This window comes from Bos grunniens, chromosome 17, assembly GCF_055505025.1.
Source record: "Bos grunniens cultivar Pamir isolate PY7600 chromosome 17, Bosgru_T2T1.0, whole genome shotgun sequence".
Taxonomy (NCBI): domain Eukaryota; kingdom Metazoa; phylum Chordata; class Mammalia; order Artiodactyla; family Bovidae; genus Bos; species Bos grunniens.
Window position 1 is genome coordinate 12,224,530 of NC_141181.1, and position 12,697 is coordinate 12,237,226.

Here is a 12,697-nt window from a genome sequence, read left to right on the forward strand (position 1 = left end):
AGTTTCTAACATATCAAAGATGCAATAATAATAATTGCATTTCTAACCTTTTTGGTTCTCTAAATCTTTGTGATCTAAAATAGGAAATTTCAATATGATATTCACTAGTACCGATCCCCATAACATTCAATGGATTTTTAAAAGTTCCATATTATTTCTTTATTGAATTCTAGTATTTGAATGTCCCACTCCCAACACAGGCACAAATGATTGTGCAGTTTTGATGATCTGTTAGAGGGAGAATGGATACATGCATATGTATGGCTGAGTCCCTTCACTGTTTGACTGAAACTATCACAACATTGTTAACTGGCTGTACTCCTACACAAAATTAAAAGTTCAAAAGAAAAAAAAAGATTACATGACAAAAATTTTAGCTCTAACATTTAATGGGATTTTGACTAAGCAAGATTTTTTTATCTTTAGTATTAGTGAAGTGAAGTGAAAGTCAAGGGCTTCCCAGGTGGCTCAGTGGTAAAGAATTCGCCGGCCATTGTAGGAGATGCAGGTTCGATTCCTGGGTCAGGAAGATCCCCTGGAGAAGGAAATGGCAACCCACTCCAGTATTCTTGCCTGAAAGTCAGTCAGTCATGTCCGACTCTTTGTGACCCCATGGACTGTAGCTCGCCAGGTTCCTCTGTCCATGGGATTCTTCAGGCAAGAACACTGGAGCAGGTTCCATTCCCTTCTCCAGGGGATCCTCCCAACCTAGGGATCAAACCCAGGTCTCCTGCATTGCAGGCAGATCCTTTACCATCTGAGCCACCAGGGAAGCCTTCTAACATATTATTTAGCAGTTAAGAATAGACACAGGAGCTGGACATGGTTTAAATCCTGACTGTCACCCACTCCCTAGCTCTGAGGTCCTGGGTGGCTTACATAATTTCTGTGTGCCTCAGTTTTCTCATCTGTCAATAGGAATATCATACTGGCTACCTGATAGGATTTTTGTCTTTACATGCAAAGGCCTTAAAGGAATACTTGGTACATGATGATTGCTAAAAATTGGTAATTTGTTATTTTTACTGAAACATATGATGTTAAATCTTTGTTCACACCATGTAGTTCTCTCTTTTTTTATTTATTTTTTTTAAATTTTATTTTATTTTTAAACTTTACATAATTGTATTAGTTTTGCCAAATATCAAAATGAATCTGCCACAGGTATACATGTGTTCCCCTTCCTGAACCCTCCTCCCTCCTCCCTCCCCATACCATCCCTCTGGGTTGTCCCAGTGCACTAGCCCCAAGCATCCAGTATCGTGCATCGAACCTGGACAAGGTGTGCTGCCTAAAGGATGCGTTGCTCCTTGAGGGAAGCCTTTTTGGAGACACATTAACTCTTTCAAGCCACTGCATTAAAATCAAGTGACAGCCCAGTGAGTGCACTAATGGAGTTTCTTGCTGCAGGATTTTTATAAAGTCCTGTGCCACAGATTGATGATGCATATGATCTTAGGAGACCTCCCCCACCACCCACCACATTTTTAAGACTGTCTCTTTTTCATGCATAAACTAGAAATTACTCTCTAAAAAGAAATTTGGATATTTCTGCGCGTTTGGGTATAGAATTACTGCTGTCTCCAGGATTGATCAAAAGGATGTTTGCATGAAGATAGGTACTACATTTGATTGAGGATGTGTTGAATAGGCTTTTTTATAACAGTATTTGTAAAGCTTTTTTTTTTTGCCCTCAGGAATAATTCGGGTTTCACACCAGCAGACACTGTAGCTGTCATGTTCTGTTCTACACACAAATCCCTCACGTTGGGTAAGTAATCCACAGACTGAAACACCAGCTTAATGTTACCTTCAGATAATTGCATCTTATGATTTTGAAATTCAAACAACTTTTCAAATTAAATGGGATGCGGGTATTGTCTACTTTGTCACCTAAAGAACGGTAGCAAAGTGGGGATCAGTCATGACTATGAAATACCGTCATGAATTAAACTCATTTTTGTGAGCCTAAATGTAATAGTGTAGAGTTTAGCTTTACTTGTAATCATGTTTTCCATTCTCATAGAAGGTTTTCAGGGTCGAATGTTCATGTTAAAAGTTGGGGAGTGGGGTAGTTGTCGGGGTGCAGTGAGCACAAACTTAGCTTTGGAAGGCCCTAGAGTGACCCCGGAAGATGTTAACATGTTTTCTGGAAGCTTAGAGCAGGGTGAAAATAACTGACATTAGTCTGAAGTTTGTTTCAGAACGTTATGTCTATAAAGAAGCAACAATATATTTAGTTATCGTGAACTCAGTCTCATTAGTACCTAAAGTGAAATAAATGAGTGAAGTCGCTCAGTCGTGTCCGACTCTTTGCAACCCCATGGACACCAGGCTCCTCTGTCCATGGGATTTTCTTGGCAAGAGTACTGGAATGGGTTGCCATTTCCTCCTCCAGGGAACTTCCCTGACACAGGGATCCAACCCAGGTCTTCCACATTATAGACAGACGCTTTACCGTCTGAGCCACCAGGGAAGTCAAAGTGAAATAAGTATGTATTTAATGGACAAAAGTAGATCAAGAAAAGTGCTATTCCTTCCTTCCCTTTACCCAGTTTAAAGGCATTATCCCAATAACCTATCCAGTTATCTGGAATCCATGCTTTTAGTCATTAAAGAGCATTAAGGAATGAGAAACTTAATGGAAACGTCATTCACACACTCCTTGGGGTAGTAGGCACATTGTGGTTAAACTCGTATTAAAACTTCCTTTACCTTTTGGCATATAACTGACTTAACATTTCTCAAAGTCTGTTTATGTTAAAGTTCAGTCTGTAAACTAGAAAACAAAGACATTTCATAATGGTTTTACTAGCCCCAGACATTTCTGTCTGATAGAATTATTTTCAGTCTTGCAAAGTTGGGGAAATGATTTAGAAATTGGACATACTCTTAAGCAATTGCTATCTAGGACTTCAGCTTATTTGAATAAATTATATGTGTACTGTCCCTTCAGTGCAATGTGTCTATTAGGTTTTCCTTAGAATCGTCGCCAAAAGGAAGCTGCGAGAGCTTTGGAAGCTACTTTCTGGTTCCAGATTTTGTGAACCTGGACAAAACACTTAAGCTCCCTGAACCTTAGCTTTCTCACTTTGTAAGGCTTTTTTCTACATTGTAAGGGTGTTGTAAAGACTGAAGGTAAAACTCGTTGAGTATCCAACACAGGACTTGTCCATAATACAAGACAGTCCGTGAGAAAACGTGTTCCTTGATGGTGCTGTGTGTGGGTTGCTGTGGGTGGAGCCAGAGTGCCCACCAAGAGAGCTTGGTGTGCTGCCTGGCATGTGACACATACCCTGAGAGCAGCAGCTATGATTAGTTATTGTTAACTGTCTTGCTCATGAATGTGTTACAGTTTCAGTCCTCTGCCCTGGGTCCTGTTGATGTTCATATAACAGATATGGTTTAATTGTTGACCTCAGAAAGAATCCACCTGCACCTTTCCCCCCATGTCGGTGTTATAATGTAACGCCAGTGCTCCAGGTCTCCTGAAAAGGAAGGGGCTTCTATAAAGATAGGGAGGCCAGAGACTGGGTGCCTCCAGACCCCTCGGCAGTCACGAGTCAGGGACCAAAGGAGCCTATGTGGTTAGAGCAGGTGCTGAGCCCTGGTTGCGTCCAGTATGCTTCCGCATCTCTGCCTCTGAAACCTGCCCCGCCCTTAGGATTTGCTTCTGTCAGGAAAACCTAGATGGATCGTGGGTTTTTAAAATTGATTTGTATTTATTTTTGGCTGTGCTGGGTCTTCGTTGCTGCGCGTGGGTTTTCTCTAGTCACAGCTAGCGGGGGCTCCTGTAGTGGCTGTGTGTGGGTTTCTCACTGAGGCGGCTTCTCTTGTGGTGGAGCTTGGGTTCTAGGGCCTGTGGGCTTCAGTAGTTGTGGCTCGCAGGCTCTAGAACATTGGCTCAAGAGTTAGGTGCACAGGCTTAGTTGCCCCACAGCGTGTGGGATCTTAGTTTCCAGACCATGGATTGAACCCCTGTCCCCTACACTGGCAGGCAGATTCTTAACCCTGGACCACCAGGAAAGCCCATGTTTATTTTTTTCTCCATATTTGTCTCCTGTGCTGGAGCTGGCCATGATGAGCAAAGCTCTACCCAAGAAGCATACTGCAACCTGATCAATATTCTTCTCTGTAAGCAAAATATTCATGCTGTTTTTTTTTTTTCATTTTTTAACCTCAAAGCCATATCGTTCTGTTCTTGATGTGTCCTGATTTTCAGTCATCTGAAAAATTAGATGAACACCAATCAAAAGTAGCTATTTTACTGAAAACATTGGGGTTAACTTGGACTTTTGGTTTTGCAATATTCTCCCATGAAATAGATACTTGGATCCTGCAATAATATTCTAGTATGATAACTAAGTAACCATGGTTGTGTAAATCCTTAGTTATTCCCATAAGATGGTAGACCTACTCTCTCTTGGAATTGCAAGTCCTAAAGACTCATCCTGACTCTTCCATTGAAACATCCCCAGGCCTTCATTCCCATAGCTCCTGGATTAGGGAATTTTACTTGCAGCTAGGATATTCTATTACACCTTGATCACACCTGGCTCTCTGCCTGCAGTTTCCTAGGCCGCATTTATAAAGAAGACCTCTTTGCTGCTTTCTTATCTCAGTAAGAAGCCACAGAGCGCCCTTATTTCTACACGCAGCAAGGGATGTTTGGGTTCTATTGCTTGAATGGCCTTGTTAAGCCCTATAAATTTAGTGAATCAGTTTCACAAGGTCCAAAGCATATTTCCCTCTACTGGTGACCTGATGTCTCTGGTACAGAGGAGATGCATGGCAGTCACCCAAGCTACAGCCGATAATTATCCTAATGGACTTCTCATCTGCATGGCAATGATAAAGCATCACAATAAGTGTGAAGAATTCATGTTTCAGAAAGCAGGGGGCACATTTCAGGTAGGATCTATCACTCAGAGTGATACTTTCTCTTATTTCTCACCAAGATGAAAGATAGCAGATTAAAATATATCTATTTGGCGTGTAGGAAATATATTTGTCCCTTTTGTGATCACTGTCAAAATATTTCTTCTTGTGATTTTACACACACACACATGTGCATACACACACATACACATAATATCTCAAATAGAATACATTAGGAAAGTGCTATGAAATAACATTATTAGTATATCCAGTATTTGTATTTAAGAATAAATTATTGCAGGCCAAGTAATACCCAGGTAACTAATGAACCAAAGATGGAAACTCTGGTTTTGGCAGCCTGCTGAGTATTCTCTTGTACATATGCTTGCAGTTTATTTTATTCTTCTTGCTTTTGCCCTGTCTCCATCTCTTCGATGTACTTGCATCTACACACATGCTGAATTTGATTCATTGCTTTTATTAGTGCCTCTGCCATTGATTGATTAGTTCTTCGTATTAGTACTTTTTCTATTGATTGATTGCAGATGAAGTGACTATTTGACCTTTAATTATGAGGCTTCCTATTGAAAATGACATTGAGCTATGGCTCCACATAATCCATCTGGAAAGCCTGACATGATGCCATTCCCTGGAGTTCGTTCAGGAAGAAAGAGGAGGCCTGGAGGAAGTGCAGAGCTTTCAGTGTGCTTCATCTAAGACAATTCTACGGGGCTTGTTTACTGCTCTCCTATAGTTGCAGCTCAGGGTTGGAGGTAATTATATTTTGTCAAGAGAGCCTCACTTGCTGTGGGTTGCTCCAAAAGCCATGAACTCTCCCAAATTATCTTCTAGTCTGATGGTGATATTTGTATAATAATGAGAAGGTATTTTACAGAGCAGAGTTGGGGGAACAGCTCGCACCCTAGTTACCAATGGTTCAGTGCCCAGTCAGTCAATAGAGCTCATCAGTACAGAAATTCAATCTGGGGGATCCTGTGGAATTAGTATTTAACTTTTACTTTATTGATCTTTTTCTCTTGAGTGTTCAAATCACTTTGCTTATCTAGAGTTCTAATGCATGTAGAAAGTTCTCACTGTTCCTAGAAAGAGGATGTTTAAAGATGTTTGAGATCCTTAAGTGTATGTTTAGGTTAGTTTTTCATGTTTTCAAATAGCAAAATGAAAGCATATACTCCTAGAGTGTGTCAACTGACAAATGGCAGTCAATTGTGAGACTCCAAGTCGTTTGCTATTTCCAAAAGCTTTTCTGAATTGAAGGAATGCTGTTTAAAATTTAAATACAGTGTCGTGATCAATGTGTATTAAAAGTCCACTGTGGGGCTTACCATTTCTAGACATTTGTGTACAAAGACCAATCAAGGCAGCTGTTCCTCATATTGAACTTCATTATGAGTCAGTCACACAGCTGGGCTGTGAGAAGAAACTATGCATTAAAGCAGAAGGAATACAGCTTTTTGGGAGACATGGGATTCCGGAGAGAGTGGAAGGAATACAAACCTGATTCTGGTCTGAATTCCATTTCTCTCATCAAGTGTGAGTGAGTGAGTGAAAGTCACTCAGTCGTTCTGACTCTTTGTGACCCCATGGACTATACAGTCCTTGGAATTCTCTAGGCCAGAATGCTGGAGTTGGCAGTCTTTCCCTTCTCCAGGGGATCTTCCCAACCCAGGGATCAAACCCAGGTCTCCCGCATTGCAGGTGGATTCTTTACCAGCTGAGCCACAAGGCTGGAACAAATCACTCAACTGGTGTCAGCCTCAATTTCCAAATCTGTAAAATGAGAAGATGGGTAAGATGATCCTTGAGATTCCTTCTAGTTTTAAGTTCCTATGAGTCAGGCGCTCAGTGACTACTTGACAGATAATACCACCATTCTACAACAGTTTCCCTGCTATATGTAAAAAGGAAGAGAGTGTTTTAAAGGAACGTTTATGTAGATAATGTTATAATATTGCAAGAAAGGAAATATGGCTGTTACATCTTCCTATAGAGGCTAAAAAATGTCTTTATACTCTGCAAAGAGCTTCACAGCGCTGGTCGTGGTGCTTAGTCATTTCCGCCCCTGCACCCCATGGACTGTAGCCCTCCGCCGTCCTCTGTCCATGGGATTCTACAGACAAGAATTCCGCAGTGGATAGCCATTCCCTTTTCCAGTGGATCTTCCCAACCCAGGAATCGAATCTGCATCTCTTGCATCTCCTGCGTTGGCAGTCGAATTCTTTACCACTGAGCCACCTCAGGGTTTCATAGGAGAAACAAAATCTGAGAAGGATCTTGCTTTCAATTTTCTTTGAAAGCTTTTCAAGAGTGCTAAAGGATTACCCCGCAACTTGGGCTGAAAAGATCATTTAATAACATCTCTTTAGTTATTAAATAAATAACATTTATTTAATAGTAAATAAATAACATTTACTAAATAATGATCATTTAGTAACATCATTTAATAACATCATTCCATTTCTCCAGGGGAAATGGAACTGAAATCTGAAAGTTTGCATTTGTTTTTCTTTTCCCATAAGGCTTCTCTGCGATTCTATCTGGCATATAAAGACTATTATCTTGATGAAGCTACCCTACAGTTGGGAAGCACTTTTTTAAAGCCTTTAACCATTAAGTCATGTTACCTAAACAACCTTAGTGTTGGCAAATCAATAATTATTATTTTTCATAAGAAGTGAAAGCATAGGAAAAAATCTAGAAATGTATCCCAGGTCATATAATTAACAGAGACTAGATTCCAGGTCTCCTAACTTCCAGAACTGCATTGGACAACAGGATAGAAAAGTTTTTCAAAGACCCAAAAGTGCCAAACTGGTTCTGAGTATTATAAGTATATACTGGCAGTGTGGGTTTGAATCATTTAATTAATTGTTTAAAAACTACTTCTGATTACATTGCTAGATTACAAATGGCATTATTTCATTCTCTCTTATGGCTGAGTAATATTCTGTTGTGCGTGTGTGTGTGTGTGTGTGTGTGTGTGTGTGTGTATGTATATAGATATATATATCACATCTTTATACATTCTTCTAGCATCTGCCAGATTCTTAAAGATGCCACTGAAATTAAAGGCCCAGCAGGTTTTACCACCATGCTTAAGACAATTTAGGGGGAGTATCTGTCCTTCTGTATTGTTTTCTGATCCACATAAACAAAGAGAAAAATGCAGATTCTTGAACAAAGTGATACACTTATGTTCAGAGGTTTGAAGATTCAGTTCAGTTGCTCAGTTGTGTCTGACTCTTTGCAACCCCATGAATTGCAGCATGCCAGGCCTCCCTGTCCATCACCAACTTCCAGAGTTCACTCAAACTCACATCCATTGAGTCGGGGATGCCATCCAGCCATCTCATCCTCTGTCGTCCCCTTCTCCTCCTGCCCCCAATCCCTCCCAGCATCAGAGTCTTTTCCAATGAGTCAACTCTTCGCATGAGGTGGCCAAAGTACTGGAGTTTCAGTTTTAGCATCTTTCCTTCCAAAGAACACCCAGGGCTGATCTCCTCTAGAATGGACTGGTTGGATCTCCTTGCAGTCCAAGGGACTCTCAAGAGTCTTCTCCAACACCACAGTTCAAATGCATCAATTCTTCGGCGCTCAGCTTTCTTCACAGTCCAACTCTCACATCCATACATGACCACTGGAAAAACCATAGCCTTGACTAGACAGATCTTTGTTGGCAAAGTAATGTCTCTGCTTTTGAATATGCTATCTAGGTTGGTCATAACTTTCCTTCCAAGGAGTAAGCGTCTTTTAATTTCATGGCTGCAATCATCATTTGCAGTGATTTTGGAGCCCCCAAAAATAAAGTCTGACACTGTTTCCACTGTTTCCCCATCTGTTTGCCATGAAGTGATGGGACCAGATGCCATGATCTTAGTTTTCTGAATATTGAGCTTTAAGCCAACTTTTTCACTCTCCTCTTTCACTTTCTTCAAGAGGCTTTTTAGTTCCTCTTCACTTTTTGCCATAAGGGTGGTATCATCTGCATATCTGAGGTTATTGATATTTCTCCCAGCAATCTTGATTCCAGCTTGTGCTTCTTCCAGCCCAACGTTTCTCATGATGTACTCTGCATATAAGTTAAATAAGCAGGGTGACAATATACAGCCTTGATGTACTCCTTTTCCTATTTGGAACCAGTCTGTTGTTCCATGTCTAGTTCTAACTGTTGCTTCCTGACCTGCATATAGGTTTCTCAGGAGGTAGGTCAGGTGGTCTGGCATTCCCATCTCTCAGAATTTTCCACAGTTTATTGTGATCCTACTTTACTTTAAATTTTTGATTCTGAAATGGTGTCTGAACTTAATCACTGGTGTATCCAGACTGTAATAAAATTTTAGAAAGTCCCCAGGTTCTGCATAAATATCCAGTTGAAGACATTTAAACCTCTCTGAGGTTCCCTAACCTGATGCTCAAGTGCCATTCTTCTTAATGATACAGCAGATGTTCGTTATGTTCAATGTCCGCCAGGACCAAAGCCCCGATGCCCTCCCATTTCTGCTCCTTCTCCATGTTTCCTGTGCCAGGGACTGCCAGACATTTTAAACCACAACCTGCAGTTAGAAATACATTTTACAGTGTGATCCAGGAAACATTTGCATTAAAAAGTTTTACCAAATAACATTCAGTCTCACTTTCTGTGATATATTCCATATTCCAGCCAAGTGCTAGATTAAAACCCATTGCATTGATTCTGTAACTCGTTAATGGATCATAATGCAAGGTCTGAAAACTACCACTTTACATCTTGCTTGGTGAAACTTTACACCCTTTCTCAAATACTTACCATGTCAGCTTTGGCTATTGCTATGCCTTTTTCACTGAACCTTAACCCAAATTTCTGATACCACATGGGAACCAGAGCTGAATTAAGACTTGGAATGTTTCTTGATTTGCAGTAAGATCACCTCCATTTAGTTTTTGTTAATCCAGTTTACATAACAGAGTTTCTATGCCTTTTGTTAGTATGTTTTTTAAATAATTTCTCTATTCAACATGTTTTTGATTAGTAATAGTAATAACAAAGATTAATTGGGTACTTAATAGGCTAAATGCTTGTTACAAGAAGTAATTTACTTGAAAATATTTTATGCCAATGGTTCCTGTAGACTTCAGTGCCCAGGAGAGCCCACTGTTCTCATGGAAAATTCTCACTGGAATATTCAGCTACTATGTTATCAGAAAGAAAGTACACCAGGGACTTCCCTGGTGGCTCAGTGGTAAAGAATCTGCCATCCAATGCAGGAGCCACAGTAGATACAGGTTTGATCCCTAGGTCAGGAAGATCCCCTGGAATAGGAAATGGCAACCCACTCCAATATTCTTGCCTGGGAAATCCCATGGACAGGGCAGTCTAGTGGGGTACAGTCCATGGGGTCACAAGAGTCAGACACAACTGAGCACCTGAGCACACACAGAGGCCGTGTAGGCCCCTGAGGCTGACCACTGGGGTGACTAAACCCTGCGTTGAGAGCCCTCTTATGCCACGTGCTGGTGAGAAGCACGGAGAGGTCAGAGCTGGGACTTCACGGAACACATTTACTGCTAATATGTGCTAAGTTAAAAATATCTGTATCTGTAGAGCTTACTTTCATTCAGAACTGCTGGCGAAACTTTGGGGGTGGAGAAAATTTTCACCTACCTTCCAAATTTCTGTAGCCACTGTCTACTACCTGCCGGAAGAATCTGGAACTTACGCCTGACCAGCTTGGTGCAGGATGTCCCCAAATCCCTTTCCACACCCCAGCTCACATCACTCTCACAGTCACTGCCACAAGGGAAGTGAGCTCCCAGGGGCACAAAAAGCTTGCACAGGTCATGTGACCCCAAGTGGCAGAGCCAGATATAAAGCCAGGTTGGACTCAGCCCCTGTGCCAAGCTGCAGTGAGGGCTCCAGGAAGGTCCTGTGCTGTGAAGCTCAGCTCGAGGCTTATCCCTTGGTCACTGGTGTGAAAAGTCTAGGCTGGATGATCTCTGGGACCCTTCTGGTTCTAACAGTCAATAATTCGCTCTGATTTTGAAAGACTTAGGTGTAACTTTAGAATATTGAGTTATTCAGAGAAACACCATAAGATCAGCATTTCCTGAAAGGTGGCACTTAAAAATATAGCAAATTGGTCCCTTAAAAAAAAAATGTAGATTACTGGGCCTTATTTGAGGGATTCAGAATTTTTAAGAATAAGACCTCAGAGCCTGATTTTTCAAACATATTCTAAAAAGTAGAGTGTTTATACAAAAGTGTGAGAGCCACCATATCATGTACATGCATAATCACATCCCAGCTTCTAGAGAAGCTAACTCACCCACTCAGGTTCTCAGGTCTCAGGGATGGAGCAGCAAGAGAGGTCAGCGCTTACTTGCATCAGCTTCACTGTAACCAAGCCCAACTCACAGTTGCTACTACAGCTCAACAGCAAGGAGACAGAACTCCCCACGTATTGCACAGCGGCACCTCCACCTGGGTACCGAATCTCTATTCCTCTGGGCCTCTTCATGTCAGTTGTTCCTGGTAGAAGCTTTTCATTCCACAGTTTCACATTTCTTTCAAAAGAAACACCACCGAGTCCTAGTTAGAAGGAGCTCTTTAGAGTTTTGTTTTACACATTGATAATCAACTCCCATGCCTGAAGCCAATGCACCCTGTGCTTCTGAGCAGGAAACCTCCACGAGAATTCAGGGCCCGTCCCTTCTGCGGGGGCCTTTGCCACATCCAGGAGGACCGACCACGGCCCCCCTTCCAGGGCTCCCTGTTCATCTCTGCACCCGCCGTCAGTTGCAGAGGGGATTGTTTATTATTATTAATATTTAGAAAGGTTGCCTCTAGCGGAACTAAAATGTGCATCACAGAACAACAGTTGTTTGCGCGTTTGAAGTGGAGCATCACACCCAGGAGAGCGCCTTCACTTGAAGTTTCTCTCTCCCCATCTCCACTTGCAAACAGAGATTGATGAATAACAATGATTGTTTCAGAATTGCCTCTCTCCCATTATTTATTTGGTCGTGTCTCTTCCCAGAAACCCCCTTAATTGAACCAGACACTATAAACCAGTTTGCGTGGATTTGATGACAGCCGGCTCCTTGCTTCTTTACAGTAAATAATAAAGGACTCCAAGGCTACAGAACGAGGTGACACCCACCTACTCCTTGTCCCCATCTGCAGCCCATGCAAAAAACGCCAGCCAGATAGTAGAGTCCGCTGCCCATTTGTTAAAGCCGTGGGGGATGCTGTAGGTTTTTGACAGACTACCCTGGAGGCAGGAAGAGATGTAAAATCGTACATAAAAGATTCCTGGGCCCCAGGAAGCCAGTTCATTTGGAAAGTCACCTGTCCTGAAGCTGAGCACACCCATGGTTTTGGAGCAGTGACGTTTTCCAGGTTTGATCTCCATACTAGAACCCTGCTCTTCATGCTACCGTTACTGTACTCTAGTACTGCTAGAAGAAGCTTTTTCAATAATAATAAAAACCAACTCCTCTGCAGCTGACAGCAAGTGCAGGGGTGTGCAGGAATAAATAATGCCAGTGAAAAGAAGCTTTTAAAATATCACTTGCTCAATGCATGCATTCATTCAACAAGTGTTTATTTCATACCTGGTTTGCAGCAGGCACCATTCTGGGCCCTATTCTGTCCACAGCAGTGGACGAAATACGAAGACGTACTCCCCCTTATCCATCTTCCTTTCTAGCGGAGCTGAGCAAGCAAACACTCAGACATATGGTGCATCACATGATGGGAGGTGTGTGGAGAGATAAAACCAGAAAGGAGAATAAGAGGGCGAGATGGAGGCGGGGACATGTT

At 41.8% G+C, this 12,697-nt stretch overlaps 1 protein-coding gene across 7 annotated transcripts in view; it reads left to right on the forward strand.

Annotated features, from left to right (window-relative positions):
• Positions 1 to 12,697, forward strand: part of SLC10A7 (solute carrier family 10 member 7) — a 319,349-nt gene that overhangs the window by 283,650 nt on the left and 23,002 nt on the right. For all 7 annotated transcript variants that reach the window (XR_015144154.1, XM_086346478.1, XM_086346480.1 and 4 more), the window contains one exon: positions 1,698 to 1,771. Coding sequence is in view for 6 of the 7 variants with exons in the window: in XM_086346478.1 (XP_086202604.1) it covers positions 1,698 to 1,771 (74 nt within the window). In the remaining variant the exon portion in view is untranslated. The remainder of the gene's footprint in view (positions 1 to 1,697; positions 1,772 to 12,697) is intronic.